The sequence below is a fragment of the Thunnus thynnus genome, chromosome 12, assembly GCF_963924715.1.
Source record: "Thunnus thynnus chromosome 12, fThuThy2.1, whole genome shotgun sequence".
Taxonomy (NCBI): domain Eukaryota; kingdom Metazoa; phylum Chordata; class Actinopteri; order Scombriformes; family Scombridae; genus Thunnus; species Thunnus thynnus.
In genome coordinates, this window is record NC_089528.1 from 26,136,790 (window position 1) to 26,160,017 (window position 23,228).

A 23,228-nucleotide genomic window follows, 5' to 3' on the forward strand; every position below is an offset into this window, starting at 1 on the left:
GAGTGAGGTCAGACATCATGCATTTTTATTTAGGAGGAGGTCTCACAGCTGCAGCTCCCAGTGTACAGTCGTAAAGACAGCTGAGTCACAGGCTACAGTAATATCCTCTTTTGGAGTATAACAATAGCATTAGTGTTCATAATATTTCCATTTAAGCAGCTGAGATAAAACATCTTCCACACTGTGTGACTTCATACTCTGTGTCAGCTTGCTCCAGTGCTCCACTGAAGCTTTATCACACTTATATTTACTGAAAATGTAAGAAACTAAAAGAAATGTAAGAAACTAAGAAGCAGTTTTTTATGGCTGCAAGTCAAATGGAAAATTCTACTTATCTCATGTCTCATTTCACACTCATTTTCCTGTAAATCAGCGTAACATATTTGTCATCCTGGAAAACCCTGAGGTTTTAAGTAGAAATTAGCTTTATGGGGTTTAACTGTAGACTATCTGCAAATCATGCATTTCACATGAAAACAGGTCTATGTTGTTATGCAGGTAAGAAAGCATGACAAAAATTTACAGGCACATTTTTCACATTAACAAATGTTTGGCAAAGGTCAAATTAGCCCAAAGCAGATAGTCCAGTCTGGTTATTTTATCCATAAACATATAATGTACTATACAAAAATTTATAGCAATATACAATTACATATACTGTGTTATTAAATATATTGCAAGTCATGAGACTTTGTGTTTATACTCAACAACATTTCAAGGAGGAATACTGTATTGCACTTTTCCAGTAAATTTCAGAACTGTAGCAACAACTTTCTTTGGAGAATGTGATTTGAAGTGCACAACATACAATGAGCTCATAAAATCTGATTCACTGTTGGAGTTTAAACTTGCCAGTGTGGAGTAGTCTAGTAGTAGCTCTGCTGTTCTGCAGCTCTCCTCAACTGTAGTATAAGAGAGTATAAAGGCAATACTTTTACTTGTAATGTAGTATTTTTAAACACATAGTGAAGTAGAAGTACTGCAGTGTTATCAGATAATTTTACATAAGTATTAAAAGTAAAAATACTTGTTGTGCAGTAAATAGTAACTATAGCTGTTAGAAAAAGTACAATATTTGCTTTTGAAATGTAGTGAAGTAATAGTATAAAGTTGCAGAAAATAGAAATAAAGGAAATACCTGATGATTTACTGTATTTTCCATCATTCTCAGAGTAAGGGTCACATTTCAGATGTATGTGAGTTGTTAACAGCTCCACCAAATAGTGATTTTTCCTTCTAAACTTCTGACATGGTTTTATTTCAATAAATGTTCAAATGATCCAATATTTCACCAGAAATCAGAGATTAGAGAAAAAGTCCAAAAACTGAAAACAGATATGTGTATCAGAACTTTATTTTTTCTTCTTTCCTCTCCCATTAATCATCTCATGACCCCTCAGATTTATTTGATGACCCTTTGGAGGGGCCCGACCCCTAGGTTGGGAACCACTGGACTAAACTAGCTAACTGTATATAAAGTAGTTCAAACTAGCCCCACCTCCAGTAGCTACAACAGTAACATTCTGCTTTTTATACACTGATTACACACTCGTTATTAACAATATATACATAAAAATAATATTTCCCTCTGAAATGTAGTAGAGTGTAAGTAAATAATAAAGTAGAATCAAATGGAAAATACTCAAGTACGGAAAGTACAAGTACCTCAAAATTGTACTTATGTACAGTACTTGAGTAAATGTACTTAGTTACTCTCCAACACTGCAGGTTGGCATTTTTGTGTGTCCAAAGATTATTGAGGATTTCATTACAATAACACACACACACACACACACACACACACACACACACACACACACACGCACAGTCACACACACAGTGAGGAGAGGAGGGGTGACGTCATTGTGATCCACATCCACAGCAGCAGGAGGGGTGAGGTGGCCAGCCGCTGATCCGCCGGTATCATGGCTTCCTAACGAGGAGGGGGAAGTGAATGAGAGGAAAACAAGGATTTTTGTCGAGCGACCGACAGATTATCGTCCTTTCCAGACAACTGAGAGTGGGACTGAGGGGCTCGGGCTCCCTTTTCGCCCCCCCCCCCATCCACACACACGGTCGCCTACTGGGATCCAGGATATACTTTATCATTTCATTGTTGAGTCTGCCTTCGTGAACCGTGGAAGATGGCCGACCCGGCGGAGTGCACCATCAAAGTGATGTGCCGTTTTAGGCCCCTGAACAGCTCTGAGGTGGTCAGAGGCGACAGATACATTCCCAAGTTTCAAGGGGAAGACACCGTTGTAATCGCGGTGAGTTGTGTTGTGCTGAAGGGCGTTAGCTGCCCGTTTGATTGGGCCCTCGGGCACAGTCAGCAGTACGCCATTTTTGATTGTCTTGTAGCTACGGTAGTTAGCACCTTAGCCTGTTAGCCACCGTTAGCAGGGACTGACCTGTTCACCGCTGCGTTGTTCCGCCGGCCCTGAGCTGCACCCAGCTTCTGGCGCCACATAAACACTGAAAAATATTTAACTCATATCTTATTCTGTCTATAAGTCGGCAGCAGCTCTCAGTTTCACATTACTAGTGTTCATACTAACGCTTTTGCCGTTAAATATCACTATTCACAGTTGCCCTGTCATGGCTAGCGAGCTGTCATTCAACAAAGCCACAAACACATCGGCTGGCACAGGTGAAAACCTCGCCCGCAGATCCTGAACAATGTTAGCTACATTATTATCACGACATGAATTAATAAGTAGCTGTGCATCTGTAACGATAAAGCTATTAATTATGAACAGTTTGCGTCAGCATAAAAGCGTAAGCCAGCTTTGATTTAGTGGTGGCTAGCAGACTGTTGGCTAGCAAGGCTAGGCCAGCTGGTAGTTGACAGATTAGCCGGCCTTGGTTAGCTGGCTAGTTTTAATACTGCTGCTTAATTAAAGCTAACAGTAGCTAGCTGACCAGCTGGCCAAATGATCAACCTTTCTGTATAGATATATTAAAAAAAAATACTTAGATTAATGAATCTAACACAGAATTATAATGTGCTTCCACTAAGGAATAGGAAACGTCAAAATAATATCAGTGGCATCCACAGAAATGTCAAATTGCATGCAGGTCAGTGGTATTCTGTTAGCTTTCAGTAACTGGACACTTTACAATCTTAATAACACCACATGCTCAACTAGATATTCAAATATGTGAGGGTATACTTTATTGGTTGTCTTTTAATCATGACGTTTAGATCGGGATCCAAGCAAAGTTTGTTGTCTTTAGTTTAATTAGCCTTTGAGTGACACAGACCCCTCTGGCACTTGATAAGGATAATGGCATGGGCACAATTTTCACAAAGACAAAAGAAGGAAATGCCTTTACTAATGCATTGCCACTGTTATGAAGTAACAAAGAATTTGCCCTTAGGTCAGTTTACAAGAGATGTACACTTGATTCTTTGTCATCATGGGCTTATATATCTTTAAGAGGCACTGTTTACACAACTTAGACTGGCAGGATTAAAAATCATTCACAAAAGGAAGAGGGTTTGGTCTGCCGTACAGTATGACTGTAGTAATTGAGAAGCACAACAACAGTGCAAGGGCCCGGCTGATATCTCACACTTGTACATGCTAAACATGCCAAAGTCAACAGCGTATTATTCTAAAATTGTGGTTAAACATTAGGTCTTCTTTGTAACAAACTGTCACGCTCTCTGTGGACTTTGGTGCCTTGTAATAGATCCACCTATGAAAATGCCGCTCTAACAGAGTTTACAAGGCAATAGAAACTGTTTTTGAATTACATCCACAAAGTTGCAAGTTTTGGCTGAGTGCATATGAATCACATCTTCTTTTGGAGTTTAACTACTAATTTAGGCAGTGAATTTAGAAAACAACAGGACTATTCATTTTCTGTCATGCAAAACACAGAAGACTGTTATAGCTGTGGCGACTTTATGAATAGTTTTGCTGACACTGACTTCAGGCCTTTAACTAATAGCAAGCGTACTGTCTGTGCCCCTCAGGCATGGTGTGGCCCAGCCCATTACAGAGTGCCAGTCATAGTGCCAAAATACCAGTGCACATTGTGAAAGACGCAAGTGTTACAGGCCAGAGCCCACTAGCCTCTGCTGGTGCATCTGCTTTGAGAAGTACAACACTCACAGTGCCTATAAGCAGCAGCAGCAGCAGCAGCAGCGGCGGCACAGGCTTGCTGGGTAATCCCCCTGTGTTTTCTCTCCTGGTAACCAGCTGTTTGACCAATCAGAGCAGGCAGTTGGTCAGGCGCTTGGCGATCTCACCGGGTGGGGAGGGTAATTATTATGGTGATGTACTTTGTTTTGCAGAGATGCTCTTATCCAGGGTGACTGACTCACTTAGCTCGTATTTTTTTATCCGTTTTCAAACAATCTAGGGCGTGGACCCTGTATTAGGGCTGAAGCCTCAATGGCAGTGCTTCATGGCTCTGCCAGTGGTGAAGCTGACCACCACTGCCCATTGTAAAGACTCCTGACAAGCAGCTCGCAGGCCTCTGTGATGCTATGATGCTCTCACATATTCACAGAGGCTCACTGCTCCTCTACACAAGAGTTTTGTCTTTTAGAGCATATTCCTACAGTCTTACTCAGCTACAGCTCACTTTAAAAGTCCTGCCTGCCTTTTGCCGTAAAAGGAGGGAGATGAAGTTTCCAGATGAAGTGGTATTGGTGTCGTAACTACCCTGTTTTGCTCAGCTAGTTTTGCCGGCGTAGTGTGAGCGTGCAGCAGGTGAATAATTCATGCATCCATTACTTCCCTGTCGGTTCCTTTCCCTGTGCACAAAAAAGATCATTCCCCCATGCTTTGCTGTCACATCCCCTATTTGCATACAGTAACCTGGGACGCTCGGCAAGAACGCGACTGAGCTACTTTTAGATAAAAGGAAGAAAAGGATTAGAGAGATAAGTAAAAGTGCTCCTTTTAATCACATGTAAAACTGGTAGGCTAGATAACATCGAAGCAATCAACACCTGTTTTTTTTTTTTTCTGTTTGCCTGCCAGCTGTGTACCAGGAAGCGAAATTGCCAACAAACCCAAACTGATAAACTGTGGAATACTGACCTATTTTGCCTAGCAACACAAATCCAATTAGATTTCATGCATCATTCAACAAGAATCATGTGGATGCTGCAGAATAACCTTGGACTGTGTGGTACTGTCTCTCCTGAATAGCTTAACAGGGGCAGTATCATAACAAAGCCATCAGGAAGCAGGAAACTGACGGAGGACTTATGAATACTCTAGCAAGGCTTTTTCACTGTAATTATGTTTTCAGCAAGTAATCCCATTAGACAGAAGTGTAGGTAACGAGGCCGGGTAACAATGAGGACTTTAAACACTGCCTATGCTATTGTTTGCACTCAGCATCTGGCGGGGCCGATAGTGCCTCGGCGCTCCTGTTCTGGGCAAGGTTCATTTCCAGGATGTGTGGTAGCCGGAGTGAATTAACAACGTCTTAAGATGCTGCTGGTCTGTGTTGTACCGAGCCGCGCTTTAGATGTGACCGTCTGTCGGTGGAGGGATTATGAGCCGGGGTGCAAATTGAGGACATCTCTGCTGCAGTAGTTCAGAATAATTCTGTTGAAGTTGCCGTGTTGTTTTTAACACCAGTGACATATTTGTGGTTTCACAAGCATCCAAGCCACCTTTTGAATATGTTTACATGTATCACTAACCTCAAACCAGGAAGGAGTGATTTGTGGCCTCTCCAGGGTGACAGTAGCTGCTTGTCCACATTCTCAACCATGGGTTGGGGCCTTTCCCTGCTAATACAGGTGTTAACATTGAACCTAACAATAGCAGATCTCATAAAAAAGATATATATATGTTTTGTTTTGTACCCTCGAGTATCAGAATTGGACGGGGCTTTCTGAAACTCTCTCCACATTTAGAACCCCACCCATCAGTCTGGAGACGAGATGAGTCAGCTGGGATTTCAGACGTCCAAAGACAGCGTGCCATCTCAGTTGAACCTCAGAATCGCTTGTAGCATCATCATCAGCTTTTTTCCCCTGAGGTCGCCTACTTTTAAATCCAGCTATTGATTGCTATCTCATTAAAATTGTGCTTTGAAGTTTTTTTAACGAGCCAGTCGGATATCAAAATCAGCTACACTCTCTGCTTGTTTGAGGCAGACTGGCTCCTAAGCCAGCGGTAAAAGCTCAGGGTCTAGGTAAGTTCACTTAAAGGCCGCGCAGAGATTGTTGAAGATCGGTTCAAACGGGATGAGAGAAGCCGTATCAGGACAGATATACTCACTTTCAGGAGTTCAGTAAGGTCGAGAACATCAAATGGTGACAGCTAGAGGCGTCCTGGTGGCCTAGAGGTTTAAGACACAGACTATAATTGTAAGTCAGGCGAATGATCTGTGTTGTTTGTCACTTCTTCTATAATTCACTGTTTCCTGTCACTTCTCTATGGTTGCTATTCGATGAAGGTTCCCAGAAGAAATTCTGTCAGCTTTCTCGTCAGTAAAACACATTTGTTTTGAGCATCAGGGTACAACAGTAGGGTCGGTTTATGCTGCGTGATGAAGTGTCATTCAGATCTCTTTTCTTTGTCCCCTCTTGTTGCTATCATGCTACATCGATTTAAAATAAAAAATAGTGTTGCTGCTGCTGGACATGTATGCCAGTATTTTTTCAGTCTGGTTATTGGAATCATGTTGAATCACTTTTGTGTGTGTAGTACAGATGGATCTGTTTACTAAACATGTCACAGATGACAATTTTGAGAGAGGCTGCGAGATAATGGGTTTGGTTTTGGTATTGGAGCCATTACTCACTCTTCCTTTTTCTCTTTATTTCAGGGCAAACCGTACATGTTTGACAGAGTGTTTGCATCAAATACAACACAGGAACAAGTGTACAACGCTTGCGCCCAGAAGATTGTAAAAGGTGAGGTGTCACTTTTGTTTTTTAGCAGTTTATTTACACACTAGATTTGTTTTTAGAGCCATAACACAACAAAAGAAGATGGCATTAGCTAAGCTTTAAAAAACTTAAATCATACATAAAAACCTATTACTTAAATGAGTTCTGTCCTTGTGTCTTGTAGATGTTCTGGAGGGATACAACGGGACAATTTTTGCATATGGGCAGACATCATCTGGCAAAACACACACCATGGAGGTAAGGATGACTTGTATACATCTTGTTTTTGAATAATATTTTAACTTCCACATCATTACATCATATTAATTTCTTCTCATTTTGCAGGGGAACCTCCATGACACAGATTCGATGGGCATCATCCCCAGGATAGTTCAAGACATCTTCAACTACATCTATTCCATGGATGAAAATTTGGAGTTTCATATCAAAGTAAGTAGACGGAGAAGAGCTGTTGAACTGTCCCACCGCTAGTTGAGAGGCAGAGTGCTGCACTGGTGATGGAGACACTAACTAGAGGTGCCATTTTTGATCTAAAAGGATCATATTTTAAGTTCAGATACATGTTTAAAATGTGATGTTTATGGCTTTCACTCACAAACTGTGAGTGCTGGTAACAAACTACGTACTTCTAGTTTTTGCAGTTTTCTGTTTGTCATTGTGGGTCAGCATTTTTTACCCGCAACATCACACGTTACTTTGTGCTGCTGCATCATAGTTCCTTGCTGGCTCTCCGTCATGTTTGTTGATCTTTACTCTTACTGTGGTTGTAGTGATGGGAGTGATAGATATATATAATGAAATATAAACATTTAGTGGTGAGACTTCTACTTGCTGCAGTGTTTTTTGCTCTAAAATATCAGACTTTAGCTACCTGTCTGGAAATAATAAAGCTGAAGAAACAAATTCAATTATTCAAGAAAAGAATCAGAAAATAAAAAACAGACGCAATTTTCAAAACACATTATACTTATGATTTTTTTTGGTTCCTTTTGTGTTTGAAGTGACTGTGACTTGCATTTTTACCTTAACTGTAACTAATAGGAAATGGCATCTTTTGTTTTTAGTGTATTTTTTTTTAAACTTCAAACAGTATTACTGTGCTGCTGTTTTATCACTCTGCAGATAAAATCTAAATCTGGAAACAACAAAACTAGGAAAGCTGTTCTTTAGATTCTCTGCTCTGAACTCTCAAGCTGCATTGCCAATAATGAGATTGCTTCTCTGTTCACAGGTTTCATATTTTGAAATTTACTTAGACAAGATCCGGGACCTTTTGGATGGTAAGTGGCCGTGAAGGTGGAGTGAACACTGTATCTCTCATTTCTCTTAATTATACCAGACATGACATAACGAGCCACTAAAAGCCTGAGACACTGAGATAATGACGGAGCATCTGTGTTGCACTGCTGTAAATGCTCTAACTTAGTTATTGAGCTGCAGAAACTTGAAAATTAAAATATCTTTTTTTGTTCTGCCTGTAATATTTTATTTTATAGTTCCTGCAGTACCCAGTTCTTTTTGTTTTTGTTGTCTAAAATACTATAACTTGGTAAGCTTATATTTGTTTTGCAGTTAGTTTTAGTAATATGAAAAGTAAATGCATTTGAAGCCCGTCTCCACACTAATTGTTCTGATTGGCTAAGAGTTGTAGCTCATCTATTGCAAGTAATATAAACTGTCTGAAAGCAGGTTTTCCAGTTCAGTGGCTGAAAAGAAATTCAACAGAATTGAAACTCTGTCTTTAAATGTTAAAATCTGAAATGTTAAGAGCTTTAAAAAGTAAAGCCCACAACATGCGATGCATTTGTAGTGGGAAGTGGACGACGTCCCTGACACATTTTCTTCTCTCATCTCCAGTGTCAAAGACTAATTTGTCAGTGCATGAAGACAAAAACAGAGTGCCCTACGTCAAGGTGAGAACTAACCTCCTTCCACATGTCAAAGACCTGGTAAAACTTGTTAGAGTAGGCCAATGATCTAACCTCATGTTCTTATTTTTTTTATTTCATTTATTTATTTTAAGGGCTGTACTGAGAGGTTTGTCTGCAGTCCGGAGGAGGTCATGGATACAATTGATGAAGGCAAATCTAACAGACATGTAGCAGTCACAAGTAAGATCCTGTTCTCATTAAACAGTCTGTACATATATATTCTGCATTTGAGGCCAATGCCGTTTAACCAAACGGATGTCATTTCTCCCTTTTTTAGACATGAACGAGCACAGCTCCAGGAGTCACAGTATCTTCCTGATAAACGTCAAACAGGAGAACACTCAGACAGAACAGAAGCTCAGCGGCAAACTCTATCTGGTGGATCTGGCTGGTAGTGAAAAGGTACAGAGAGTCCAAGGAAATATTCAGTCCAGTCCATGAGTTACTTTATTGTTTCTATATCACAAAGTAGCTCCTGTACACAGAGTCCGTTCTTTGCTGAAGTTATTGTCTTTGTGATTTTTTTCAGGTCAGTAAAACAGGAGCGGAGGGAGCTGTGCTGGATGAAGCAAAGAACATCAACAAGTCTCTGTCGTCCCTGGGGAACGTCATCTCAGCTCTGGCTGAAGGAACAGTCAGTAACTCTTACTTCAACTCTCTACAGTCGTAGAGGATTTGCTGTTGTTTCTTAAATTTGCCATTTGGTGCAATTATAGAGATCCATTTGTTGAATATGTTGTGGTGTTGTTCTGTGGGATTTGATTACACAAGTAGCACTTTAAGCAAAAGTGAATCATCTGATGAGGTGAAAGTGTTTACTAATTGTTGTCTGAAAGCTTTACTCCAGAACATTATGAGCTCATGTTTGTTTTAGGCGTTATCATCAAGCTAAGTCAGCACAACAACCTCAGGTGATGATTTTTTTTTCCCCCCAAAAGTATTTTTATAGCATTTTTGAAATGACAGACATTACTGTTAATGTAACCGACAGAAGGGCAGCCTGGTTAACCAGCTGCACAGCCCGGAGCAAGGTGTGCATCTGGAAAACCAGCACGTTTTATCAGTCATCTTATGTGAAATTGCCGTTTTCGAACATATACGCGTCCTTTATGCCGCTGAAACAACTTAAGCAGATAAAAAACTTTCCTCCGAGCAATGTTTTCTTTAGCTGTTCCATAGCGATTTCACCCTTTTCACTTTGATCAACGATCGGTTTGTTCTAGCGTCCCTTCCCTCTGTAAACAACCTGAGGCGGACAGCAGCTGATATATTTGTGATGGTCTGAAACAAGCGAGCTATTGTACAGACGTGTCTTACTCCAGACCGAGCGTAGTAGTGGTGTCTCAAGAATTACAGTGAACTGCTGCAGCTTAGCCCTTTATGTCAATAATCATTTATTGACATATCATGTTGTCGTTTCATCTAATTTTGCTAAACTCATGAGAAATATAACTGAAGCCATCACATCCTGTTGGCACAGTGCTGGTAAAGCCTCAGGCTGTGTTCTTCAGTTTCAGAGCAGCGGCAGCATGTTAAAATTCATCATCCCAGCTTATAGAACCTCTTACTTTGTTCTGGGTTTGTTTTTCTTCTGTCGAACTCTAATGTCTGTCGTAGGCGTTTGACAAATAATCTACAGTTACAAGATTTCCACCACAAAATTGTTTTATTGAGACCTTGATGCATCTCATCTCATGATCACGTTAGTTATAAGATGTTGGCTTAACAGTAGCCACTCTTATTAAACACATGGCATTAGCTGTGTGAAATAACACCTCTGTTCAACCTCTGTTTTATTATCTTAGCAGAGGTGGTCTTTATTTAAGGCGAGATGGTCCACCTCAGCTGTAAAACACTGCAGAATAACATGAATTGCTTTGTGAGAGGTGTTTAACGTCTTGGTCCAAGGCTGTATTTACTGATGAATAGAGAAAATCAATGAACCACATATTTTCTCAGTTTTCATACAGTCCACTACCGTCAGTTAATGTTTGTTCAGCTCATTAAATGTATATATTTGTGTCCGTGCACCAGGCCTACATCCCCTACCGAGACAGCAAGATGACCCGTATCCTGCAGGACTCGCTGGGTGGTAACTGTCGAACCACCATCGTCATCTGCTGCTCGCCTTCCTCCTATAATGAGGCTGAAACCAAATCCACCCTCATGTTCGGACAGAGGTTGGTAGACCGGGAGAAAGAAAACAGCCATACTGCTGTTGTCTAAAATAAGTTGGCTGCATACCATATTTATTTATTTATTTGCATATTTTTAAAATTTGAATCAAGTAATGAAGATCCTGAAAACCTACCAGAACAAGACAACTTCCAAATTTAGTCACTATTTAAGTAATGAGATAGAAAAGATGGAGAAGTAATAGAAAATAATTGATAACACACAAATGGATTCATGGCGTGGTCGCTGGTCCATTTATGAAGCTTTTTGAAGGAATTATGATCCAATTTGAGTTCTGTCAGTGTAATAAAAACCTTTTTTGTTTTTCTTCTACAATCAGAGCAAAGACCATCAAGAACACTGTGACGGTGAACATCGAGTTGACAGCAGAGCAGTGGAAGCAGAAGTATGAGAGGGAGAAGGAGAAGAACAAGACCCTGAGGAACACCATCACCTGGCTGGAGAACGAGCTCAATCGCTGGAGAAACGGTGAGGCGGCAGACTTTGCCTGTGTTGTACACTGTTTAATAAACAGAAACGCGAATACAGTGGAAGTTCTTTGAAACATAACTGAATACGTGTTATCTGTCCTCCCATCTCAGGCGAGAGCGTGCCAGTGGAGGAGCAGTTTGACAAGGAGAAAGCCAACGCCGAGGTTCTGGCCCTGGACAACATTATCAACGACAAGCCGGCCACCACGCCCAACGTACCCGGTGTTCGTCTCACCGACGTGGAGAAGGACAAGTGTGAGGCTGAGCTGGCCAAGCTTTACAAACAGCTGGATGATAAGGTGAGGAAGAGCATGAGATGTTAGTAACTGGTGCGTGAATGTGGATTTGTGGATCTGGCAGCATCTTTAAACAAAATTATAGCAGGATTTCATGTTAAAATATGCAACCAGACATGGAGAATTGTTTTTTTATTTCTTACATAATATAATATAATACTTTAGACAGTTTCAGATATTCTTTTAAAAAATACGATGGTGGTCCATTTATTTTTTCTCAAGGCTGCAAAAGTTTAGCACAGTATTTCACCTTGTTCCCTAAGTCAATTAGACCTGCGGTTAATGTTAATGTCGCTGTGGGTCTCCGCTCTGTGCAGGACGAGGAGATCAACCAGCAGAGCCAGCTGGCAGAGAAGCTGAAGCAGCAGATGCTGGATCAGGAGGAGGTGAGTACCGGACGTTTGGGTGGGTAGAGGGTCTCGTGTGCAGCATAAACTTTTGATCTTTCTAGTCTCTGAGGTGTGAAGAGACTGAACATATGAAGCTTTCAGAGCTGTCAGCTTGTGTTTATATTTCACTTACTCCAGTCCTGTTGTTTTGAACAGCGCTATCACCTACTATTAGGTATTATTTTATTTAAAGGGTAGTTTAATAATGATGTAGAGCTGGTTGTCATTAACCAGCCATGAACAGCTGCTGTCAGAGGCAGAAAGGAGGGATGTGATCATGTGAACAGTGCAAAAAAAAAAAAGGATTTAGTGTGTAGTTCCACTTTAATAATTATGTCCATGAGTCAAATTTTTACTAACTGGTTTTTATTGGCAGACTTGATGTGTTTTTTGTAAGTCAGCCATGCACACACTTTGTCCTGCATTCCCACACTCTACTACAGCGCTGCATGCAGTGCAGTTTCAGAATACAAAAGAAATGTCAGCAAGGAGGAAATCTTGTTTGATATCAAATTAAAAATGCAAATTGCCTTTTCTTCCATATTATAAAAAAAACCTGAATAATTACTGCAGCCCTAATGCGTTCAAAAAGAAAAATCACACAATTACACTCTTCTCCCTGCCTTACAGCTTCTGGCCTCCTCACGCCGCGATCACGAGAACCTCCAGGCAGAGCTGAACCGCCTGCAGGCGGAGAACGAAGCCTCCAAGGAGGAGGTAAAGGAAGTGCTTCAGGCTCTTGAGGAGCTGGCCGTCAACTACGACCAGAAGAGCCAGGAGGTGGAGGATAAGACCAAGGAGTTTGAGGCCATCAGCGAGGAGCTTAGCCAGAAATCGGTGAGCCAAGGACAGATGTCAGCATGCCCAGAGACACTGTTGCACTTTAATTTTGGTCATGTGTCTTTTATTTGTCCTTGATTTTGGCTACGTTAATATGTAGCGCACAGACACGCAACACTATGATTAAACTTGTATAATCTGCAGGATTAAAGATGACTATTTACACATGCAACCATGCACACATACACATATCTACAGCCGCTACGGCCGCCTTTCTGTACTTCACTTTTTAAAACCAGTCCAGGTTTGGATTGAAGTGAAATTATAACCTCATTCTCATGATGTGTCTCATGTCAAACCAGTTAAAGTTAAGGAAAAAAAAGAGCCCTAGGTTAATAATAATATTCCTTTTTTATAGGATAAGGCACAGAAAATAAGAATGTAGCTATTGGGATCATGTAAACCTGTGTCAATGATGAAGTAAAAAGGGTAAAAATGAGCATTGTGAGTATGCAAAAGCAGTAGAAGAATGAATATTATCTGTATCTGGTAGTAAAATCTTCTCCTTCCCCGCAGTCCATCCTGTCATCCCTGGACTCTGAGCTCCAGAAGCTGAAGGAGATGTCCAACCACCAGAAGAAGAGGGTGACAGAGATGATGTCATCACTGCTCAAAGACCTGGCTGAGATCGGCATCGCCGTGGGCAGCAATGATATCAAGGTACTGACAAGGTTTCTGCAGTGTTACAGTAGCAACACCAGCTTCTAGATGTTTACATTGATTAAATATTTCCTGATGCGGGTCTGGAAAGTTTTGTGCGGAGAATAACTTGGATGGCACATATTTGGGAAATGCACATGACTTATTAGACAATGTATAGACAACTAAATTCAATCCCAGTCTATTAAGATATTCTGATGATGGAGTACATGAAGACAATGACATCTTCAACTTCCCTACATCCAGCTCCAGTTTTAATCACTCTCCTTCCATCTCCTCCATCTCCCTCTTGTCCTCGATGGTGTTTTTCCAACTTTCCTTATCTGTCCTTCCAGCAACATGAGGGCGGCAGCGGTCTGATAGACGAGGAGTTCACGGTGGCCCGGCTCTACATCAGTAAGATGAAATCAGAAGTGAAGACCATGGTGAAACGCTGCAAGCAGCTGGAGGGCACCCAGTCAGAAAGCAACAAGAAGATGGACGAGAACGAGAAGGAGCTGGCCGCCTGCCAGCTGCGCATCTCCCAGGTACGCAGGAAGAAACAACAAACAGTACCGTGACCCGTAACTAGAACATAACCGATGTAAAATATGATATATTAAACATTATGTCTTCTGTTTCCAGCATGAGGCTAAGATCAAGTCCCTGACGGAGTACCTGCAGAATGTGGAGCAGAAGAAGAGGCAGTTGGAGGAGAACGTGGACTCTCTGAACGAGGAACTCGTTAAGCTCAGTGCTCAGGGTATGTCGCCACTTGAATCCACTCAAATACTTCAAGGAAATGAATCCTAACTGGTGCTGTAGAGTAAAAGTCAAACAGGCTCTCAGGATTCTTCAACCTCAACATAGTCAGCCAACTTGAAAAACTTGTTAGGTTTCAAGCAGTGATTCTGATCAGAACTGCCTACAAATTTATAAGAACTGGTGATTAGTTAGGAAACACTTTTCTGTTCCACTTGGTTCCTGAAAATATGTAAAAATGTGGTTAAGACAGCAGTGTTATGAGCAAATAACGTCCAGTAAATAACAAATTTGCCTCAAGAGGCTTCACAATCTGTACAACATCCAACACCCTCTATCCTTACACCCTCAAATTGGAATAAAAAACTCTTTAACAGGAAGGAAAATGAAAGAAATCTCAGGAAATGTAGCAGGCTAACTTCATGGAAGCCTAAATCTGAAGGCTGAAGACAGACAATAAATGCGTTTTTTGTTTTCAACATATCATTGCTTCCTTTCTTACATAAATTTATTTGTAAACAATAACCAATCCTAACTTCTTACTAACATTACTGCTGCATTCAACAGTTTATCCCTTTATCATCAAATAACGGGGAATCATATGTTTCTGTTTCACAGAGAAAGTCCATGCTATGGAGAAAGAGAACGAGATCCAGACGGCCAATGAAGTCAAGGTACGTGCCTCCGTCTTTTTAAACAGGATGCAAGTGTTCACCACAGATTTGCAGATTAGTGTCTGTTCTGACACATGGAAATTTATGAATTTGCATCCAGAAAGTTTAAATCTAGTACGACTAAAAATATTTTGTAAATAATCCCATCATGCTAAACGCTAACCCTGTTAGCTTTTGCAACAATATCTGGCAAAAATGAACGTGTGCTATTTTGTTTTATGTTCCTTATATTTTAATACTTTTTTTTGGTCAACAATTTTGTCAAATATTGCAGTACATATTGTATGTTTATGTGTGTGTGTACAGGAAGCGGTGGAGAAGCAGATCCACTCCCATCGCGAAGCTCACCAGAAGCAGATCAGCAGCCTGAGAGACGAGCTGGACAACAAGGAGAAACTCATCACTGAGCTGCAGGAGTAAGACTTCAATTTCACGTCTAACTTTGTGTTCTGCTGTTTAACTTCAGTTACTCCTCTGTTAGTAATGAAATTACCGCATAAAAGTTAAAATAAACAGACAAAGGGACATTTAAAATAATAAGGAAGACTGTGAGAGATACAGGAAAATGTTTCTTGTCTTTAGGACTGTTCCTGCCATAAAAAAAATACTCACATATTCATTATTCACACAAAATACTCACATCCAGTCAGTGCGTTCATATTAACATGAGGATATGTTGTCTCTTCCAGTCTGAACCAGAAGATCATGCTGGAGCAGGAGAGACTCAGAGTCGAGCATGAGAAACTCAAATCCACTGATCAGGAGAAGAGCCGCAAGCTGCACGAGCTCACGTACGTCTCACACCGTCGGCTGCTGGTCACTTTTGTGTTTTGTCGGCTCAGAATCGTTGAAATGTTCACAACAGAAACTGAGCTGCATGTACATGTTTATTGTCTGTAATTTCATACAACAACATTGTGGTTGCACGTTTATTTCTTTAAGGTTTTAACAGAACTTCTTGTTGTTGTTGTTCAGGGTGATGCAGGACAGAAGGGAGCAGGCCAGACAGGACCTGAAGGGACTGGAGGAGACAGTGGTGAGTTTATCTGAATTAACTTATGATTGAAGACACAGATACAAGGAAACAACATTAAGATGGACAACAACCTTAATCTCATCAGACATAGACTACAACCTGGACTCATGTTTCATCTCTAACCACATCCAGAACTATTCTAATTCACTTATTTAAGATTTAGAAGCCATTATTGGTTCTTACCATCAGTAGAAGTGATTGTATTGTTGAGCTCCAAAAGGAAAAAGTCTTACCTGTAATTTCTGATAAAAGTCCTGGACACTGCACTTGTTTGTTCAGTTTATTCCAACTATCTCAACCTAACTTTTTCTGATTTTGATTGATTGTCTTTTTCCATTCAAGGCAAAGGAGCTGCAGACTCTGCACAACCTGAGGAAGCTCTTTGTCCAGGACCTGGCTACCAGAGTGAAAAAGGTGAAGCACCATGAAAAGAAAAGCTCTTTACAATAAGAGATAATTTGTTTTGCAAAGAAAAAGGCACAAACTATACAGTTGATAACACAGCAGTTATAATACTTATGTTTTTTGTTGTTGTTTTGCAGAGCGCTGAGATGGACTCAGACGACACAGGTGGGAGTGCAGCTCAGAAACAGAAAATTTCCTTTCTTGAGAACAATCTTGAGCAGCTCACCAAAGTTCACAAACAGGTAGGAGTTTGATATACACACTCTGCTTTAAATATTCACATTGCCCATCTCCGATTGATCTCTCTTTGCAGTTTTCTTCTTTCTCCCTGTACAAGTCATTCTATCTTACTTTCCTGCCACTGCTGTCTTTGCTCCATCTATAAGCCTATTTCCTCTTATACTTTCCTCCTGTCAGACTGATAGAAATGTAAATGAAAGAAATGTTTTCAACCGATATAAACTGTCCTGCAGCTGGTGCGTGATAATGCAGACCTGCGCTGTGAGCTTCCAAAACTGGAGAAGCGTCTTCGCGCTACAGCTGAGCGGGTCAAGGCCCTGGAATCTGCTCTGAAGGAGGCCAAGGAGAACGCCGCCCGCGACCGCAAGCGCTACCAGCAGGAGGTGGACCGCATCAAGGAGGCCGTCAGGGCCAAGAACATGGCCAGGAGGGGACATTCGGCCCAGATCGGTGAGTACGGGGCGGATTGGACGAGATATATATATGTCTACACCTACTCTTATTCTCTACAGTGAGATCTCAGACATGCAGAGTCAAACTGTACACCACAAAACCACAAACAGAAAGATCTCTACCAGAATCACATGATCCATACTGTTAGGTTTCACTTGACGGCCGTAGTCTTTGTAAATCCCATCCTCAATCGTCTCATCTCCCTCCCCGCTTCAGCCAAACCCATCCGGCCTGGGCAGCAGCCAGTGGCATCACCCACTCACCCAAACATCAACCGCAGCGGAGGAAGCTTCTACCAGAACAGCCAGACGGTGTCCATCAGAGGAGGAAGCAGCGGCAAGCCAGACAAGAAGTAAGTGTCTTTACGTTAACAAGACATCGTGTCATCCGAGAGATGTGGTTAACGCGCTGTAGAATTGTGAACTGGTGGAAAAGGAAGCAAGTTGCAACTGTGAAAGGACATTCTGGTGAAAATACAGAAGCAAGATCCCATAACTGTGAACATTCAGGTTTCGCTATGATGATCTGATGAATTCCCCTTATTGAATACTGAAACAAAGTTCATTACATCTCAAGATGAAGGTCACCCTGGTGATACAATGCTTTAAGAAGCGTAACGTGTAACTACAACATCCCTGTTCGGGTTTACAGACGTGGGCTTGCGTTGCTGCGTCTTACTTACTGCAGATTGGAAAAAAAAATGTACAACAGAAAAATGAAATGTTCACTCCAACCTCACCTCACTCTAACCTCAGAAAAACAGTAATTACATTATAATTTATAATAGCTTTATTTGAAAAGCACTTTTCAAAACATGAAGTTAACAAAGCTTAACAGGATTATAATAGAACACAGTAAGACTATTAATGATGATAATAATAAAAGCCCCAGTCTATATAATAATACAAGGGATTAAAATGTCAAATGGAAGGAAAGAGAATATAAAATAATGAAATACTGAAGGTGTTTTACACTGATTATACCTTTACCTCAGTAATCAGATGAAAGTTTATATCAAATATTAGTAGTAGAAGTGTTGCTTTAATCAGTTTTAATTGTCTACATGTGAATATCCATAATTAGAAGATAACAGTCTGAAAACATCTGTTGCACACGTGTCCATCCTGGAAGAGGGATCCCTCCTCAGTCGCTCTTACGGATGTTTCTTCTGTTTTTTCTTTTTTTTTGAGCGGGTAGTTTTTCCTTTTCCGAATCGAGTGTCTAAGGATAGAGGATGTTGTATTGAGGAACAGATTGTAAAGCCCCCTGAGGCAAATCTGTGATTCGTGATATTATATATCTATATATATATATAGTTCCTTTTGTGAAAAAGCAGCTGCATGAATACAAGCTGCCTCCCTTTTCGCACTGACAGACGTCTTTTTGAGAGTTTTATTGATGTAACTTTCATGATCGATGGTAGAATATGACATTCACTAACACCAACCTTTTTATTTGTGTCTATCCGCAGCTGAAGAGCAGCTGGATAGAAGGACGACATCACAGAAGAAGCCAATATCACCCCCCGCCCACCCCGACAACCTGTCATTCCATTACAGCGGACAAGCTCCTCGTCGCTGCTTTGGAGCCACGAAGGAGTTTCTGAATTATAAATATATATATATATATATTATAAATATTCCTGGCCTGTACAGCTCCAATCCCCCACCTTCACCGACCCACTTACCCCTACGTCCCCCCCCTCAATTCTCATCACGACTTATCTCTTTTTTTTTTTTTTTTTTTTTTTTTCTCTCTTACTGGATATAATTAAAAAAAAAAAAAAAAAAAAAAAAGACAACAAATTTTAATTTTACAAAAGATAATATTCTTATCCATCGAACCAAACGCAGTCTTGAGCGCAGCGTCGGCGAGCGAAACCGCACACGACTGGAATGTGTAGCTTCGGTTTCGTTTTTTGTTTTGCACAGTCTGTCGTCATCTGTCGTCGTCGTGCGAGTAGTTCTGCACTGTGCCAAGCTGAATGTAATGGTAGCAAGATCCGATTTAAAGAAAAAAAAAGAATAACACACCTAAAACAAACAAAAAGACTAAAAAAAAAACAAAAAAAAAAAGGAGACCCTACCACGAGAAATAGCTTGACCCTATAGGCTAACCTCTGTACATTTCAACATTACTACTATTGGTTGTTAACCACACTTTTCTCTGGATAGATTTTACATGCTTCTTTAAGGAAAAAAAACTACAAAAAAAAAAAAATACGTACGGTTTTGAAATGACTAGATGGCGTCGAGCACTACTGTTCTGTCCGGTCTTGATGTACAGATTGTAAAATTGGCACTACTGCACACGCTTCCCTGGTGAGAGAGAGAGCTGTATGGAAATAGGGGAAACGGCTAAAAAGAAGGATTTAAAAAAAAAAAATAAAAAGCCAAGACGTGCGACAGTGTACTGTAGATGTATTTAACTAAATACCTGTGGAGGCCAATTGTTTTTATCATTAAGTTAAAATAAAAACCTATACTCGTTATTGGTGACTTCATGAGAAGGATGAATAAGAATGTAGAAAAGGAAGGACGGAAAGATGAGAATGATCCGGTTAACACGACACACTTCCACTTTTAAGCATAGACGTTATGCTCAGTAGCTAAATGTACTGTTTTTACTTCTCTCAGTGGTTAGTAAACGCTGTGTTTAATGGACGCTATTTATATCTCCTCGCACATCGGAGCACATAGACTTCAGGCATATAGACTGATAGCACACACGATGCTTGTCCTGTCCTAGCTGGGTCGCTGTCACTCACTCGTCCCTAACATGCGTCCCCCCCTCCCCTCCTCCCACCACCTTCGCTCACATATTCAGGACCTTGTTTTGTTTTTTTTTTAGACGTAAACCCTCATTTGATCCCTGCCGTATCAAGTTGAATTCTTTTTCAAGGGTGCCTCGCTTCTATATTATTTTTTTTTTCTCGTCTTCCTTCCCCTACACCCTCTTTTTGGTTGTTTCGAATAGATTTAGGACCTGTAATTGTACGTTTCCCCCCCTCCCCACCCCCTTTTTTTGTTGTAATTTGCATAAAGCAATGTGTTTCGCTGGGTTTTATGTACTGTATCACTTTCATTGTTCCATAGATCAGAAAGCTTAGATGCATATTCGATGGGGGGGGGAAACGGCGGGCGGGCAGGGGGGTGTCAGTCGATGGCTCGGACCTTTTTGCCGCTGATCAGCCAGTCAGGAGAGCAGGGTCTAAAATTGCACAACAATCTTCTGTCATCATCTGGAGGGAAGGGTTTATTTAACGAAATCTAGTCAGCGGTGTAGGATTTATTTTGTGTTTTGTTGTCTTTAATGTATTTTTTTAGAGTGTTTTTCATGATTTTTTTTTTTTTTTTCCCCCCCATTTTAATTCCTACGGCTTGATTTTTTCTTTTTTTTTTTTACCCTGTGAAGCCCCAGTGCATCGGCAAAGAGCTTGTTGTGATTGTAATCCCAGCATGAGAACACTAACATCTTGTGCAAGTGCAATATACTGTTAAATACACTGTAAATCAGTCGACTGGCAGGTGTGATCAGGGTGCGTTTGCAGCGGTAATCCTGCCATACAGAGTCAAAGTCCTGTCCCACTTTTCTCTTAGCGTCTGTTTCACTAACTTTTGGTTTTTTTTCTCTTTGCTCTTTCTTAAAAGCTGAAACATGATTACAGGGATTTATCTGTCCATATTCTAAGATTAAGGAGTATCTACTTCTGTACTGGACGGTTAACTCCATCCAGTGCAGTAGTAGATATTTAAATTAGAAAATGAACAATTAAGTTTCAGCTTTTAAAGAAACTGCTGGAAAATATATATATTTTTTGTTGACAATAGTGGAACAAAGCTAGCTCGAATAGGAGGGGGATGGGAGTTTGACTCTCTCTAGTAAGATGTCATAGTAAAACCTGTCATCTTGGAACAGGAAAAATTGGGTTTAATAGCACTTCTTCACAATATCTGCACTCAGAAAAAACACTCCATATGTGGCTGTTTTTTGACTGGAGGAAAAAAAAAGAAGTTTCCGAAGCCCTGTAAATGGATCTGTTTGTTGACGGCAAATAATTTAACTAGTAATAATTACTTTGTACAAGCTGCAGGGAGGAGTAGCTTCCCCCCCCCCGTATCTATGACAGGACAGTGTTTGGTGTCTATCGAGATGGTTTATTCCCTCTGTGTAATCTTCTAGATTAGTTAAAACTTTGCAGCATGGACCTCAAAATGTTTATCCTTTGACCTCCAACCAAAACTGGATATGAAATGGGGAAAAAAAATATAGTTAAAAATAAAAACAGCAAAGAATATTTGTGGTGTTTACCTAAATTGAATTTTGCATTAATTCTAAATTTAAAAAGTGTAGCTACTTTTTTTTATTACTGTGTAATAGTCGGTCAAGTTTTAAAGGACAGTTTTGAGGATCCATCAGTGGACGAGGTACTGGATCATTCCTGGAGAACTGGGGCACAAATAGCAGGGCTCTGATATGAACGGAGATGGGAAGTTAATGAGATCACAGTTTTGGATTGACTGCATGATGTAAATGTATGTGTGATTAAATAATTATGAGAAAACACTTCCATCTCTGTCCTTCCTGCGTTCGGTCGAGACTCGCTGATTGTTTTTGCAACAGCGAGTCAAACGTCAGAACAAAATTGCAAGTCATTTAATCTTGATGAGGTATTGTGTTCACAAATTAACTTCCTGTAATCATATTTGATACTGTTAATCTTGTAGTAAAGTTATTTAATGAAGTCTATGTTATATGGCCAATACTTCTGTGTACTTCTGGTTTGTTTACTTCCAATTATTGGAAATCTTAATCCTACTGCATAAAACGATATTTTAGACAATAATATGCTTCCAATTTGGCAGCATTTGTGTTTTGCCCTTTCAACATGTCAGTGCTTTCACAAAATGAAATGGTTTCCCCAGTTTGGTGTTGAAGAACTTGACTGGCCTGCACAGAGCCCTGACCTCAGCCTCATCCAACACCTTTGGGATGAACTGAAAAGCTGCAGACCAGATCCTATCGCCTAACATCAGTGGCTAACTGGGAGCAAATTCCAGCAATGATATTCCAAAATGTTGTAGAACGCCCTCTTAGAAGAAAGGAGGTTGTGGGTCCATAGCGGCAGATTAATGTCCGTGGTTTTGGAGTGACTTAGTCCTCAATGTAGTGTGGATCAGATCTTCAATGGTCATTAAGATCCTGTAGTCCAGAGGGGCTCCAAACAGTTCCAGGGGAGGCTCAGTGAATGGAAATGAAAAAATATTAGATTAGTTATCAAAAGGAGAACATGTAAAACAGCTTAAATGTGTGTGATTTGGTTAAAAAGATGGTTCAGAGATACAGTAGTTTTGGGGAATTTTTCCCACTTTCCCAGAGCCAGAAACTAATAAATGCCTTAGGACAGACTTTTTGTAGTCTGAAGTTAATATTTTGCTATCTTGGCTCAATTGTTGAGTATCAATGGGATCAAATAACAACATAATCATGATCCCATAGGCGTCCAGGAGTTGAGTGAAACTAAGCAGGAGTGAGGGGGCGACTTTTTCCAAGTGTTGTCTGAGGGGAGGCTCACAGTCTGAGACTTTGAAAACCTCTTGTGTAGTTATTGGTTCATCAGGGTCAAAACTTAATGCTGTTAAAACAAAAACTTAACTCTGTAATGAATAATTTTAGTCTGTACCAATAAGGAGTCACAGTACAGTATTTGGAAATTTTATACATTGTCAAGAGACTATAGTGAAGGTTTTTTATGTTTGACTTCACTCTTACTAGCTGCACTAACTCATTACCTCGTTACCAAGGCAACCAACGTCTCATTCTGGTGGAAGTGGCCCCATTTGTGACGTCAGCACTCGCATAGCAATCCCTTTACAAATCTTAGGGGAAAAGTGCAAACGTTATTTTTATTTATTTATTTATTTACATGTTACCTAGCAACAGGTTGCATTTTGAAACATATTTTCCTCTGCCTGGAGTTATAAAATGTTTGCCCACCTGCTACAGCA

General features: G+C 40.5%; 1 protein-coding gene across 1 annotated transcript; it reads left to right on the plus strand.

Annotated features, from left to right (window-relative positions):
- The first annotated feature begins 1,876 nt into the window (after positions 1-1,876).
- Positions 1,877-21,786, plus strand: LOC137194588 (kinesin-1 heavy chain). The gene is made up of 26 exons (XM_067606627.1): positions 1,877-2,270; positions 6,805-6,892; positions 7,053-7,126; positions 7,214-7,318; positions 8,121-8,169; positions 8,747-8,802; positions 8,913-9,000; positions 9,098-9,222; positions 9,350-9,454; positions 10,855-11,000; positions 11,336-11,484; positions 11,598-11,785; positions 12,100-12,168; positions 12,802-13,008; positions 13,528-13,671; positions 14,007-14,198; positions 14,296-14,413; positions 15,031-15,086; positions 15,393-15,502; positions 15,776-15,877; positions 16,062-16,122; positions 16,465-16,536; positions 16,665-16,769; positions 17,001-17,217; positions 17,437-17,572; positions 18,692-21,786. Exons 1-26 carry the CDS (start codon positions 2,145-2,147, stop codon positions 18,693-18,695), a joined length of 2,892 nt encoding a protein of 963 aa, XP_067462728.1. The 5' UTR covers positions 1,877-2,144; the 3' UTR covers positions 18,696-21,786.
- The last annotated feature ends 1,442 nt before the right edge of the window (positions 21,787-23,228 follow it).

What these genes read in the sequence shown, in the direction of transcription:
- LOC137194588 (XM_067606627.1), top strand. Translation starts at nt 2,145, where the DNA reads ATGGCCGACCCGGCGGAGTGCACCATCAAAGTGATGTGCCGTTTTAGG. An exon ending in TGGGCAGCAATGATATCAAG is followed by an intron (nt 13,672 to 14,006) that starts GTACTGACAAGG and finishes CTGTCCTTCCAG; the next exon opens with CAACATGAGGGCGGCAGCGG. An exon ending in GGGACATTCGGCCCAGATCG is followed by an intron (nt 17,218 to 17,436) that starts GTGAGTACGGGG and finishes TCCCCGCTTCAG; the next exon opens with CCAAACCCATCCGGCCTGGG.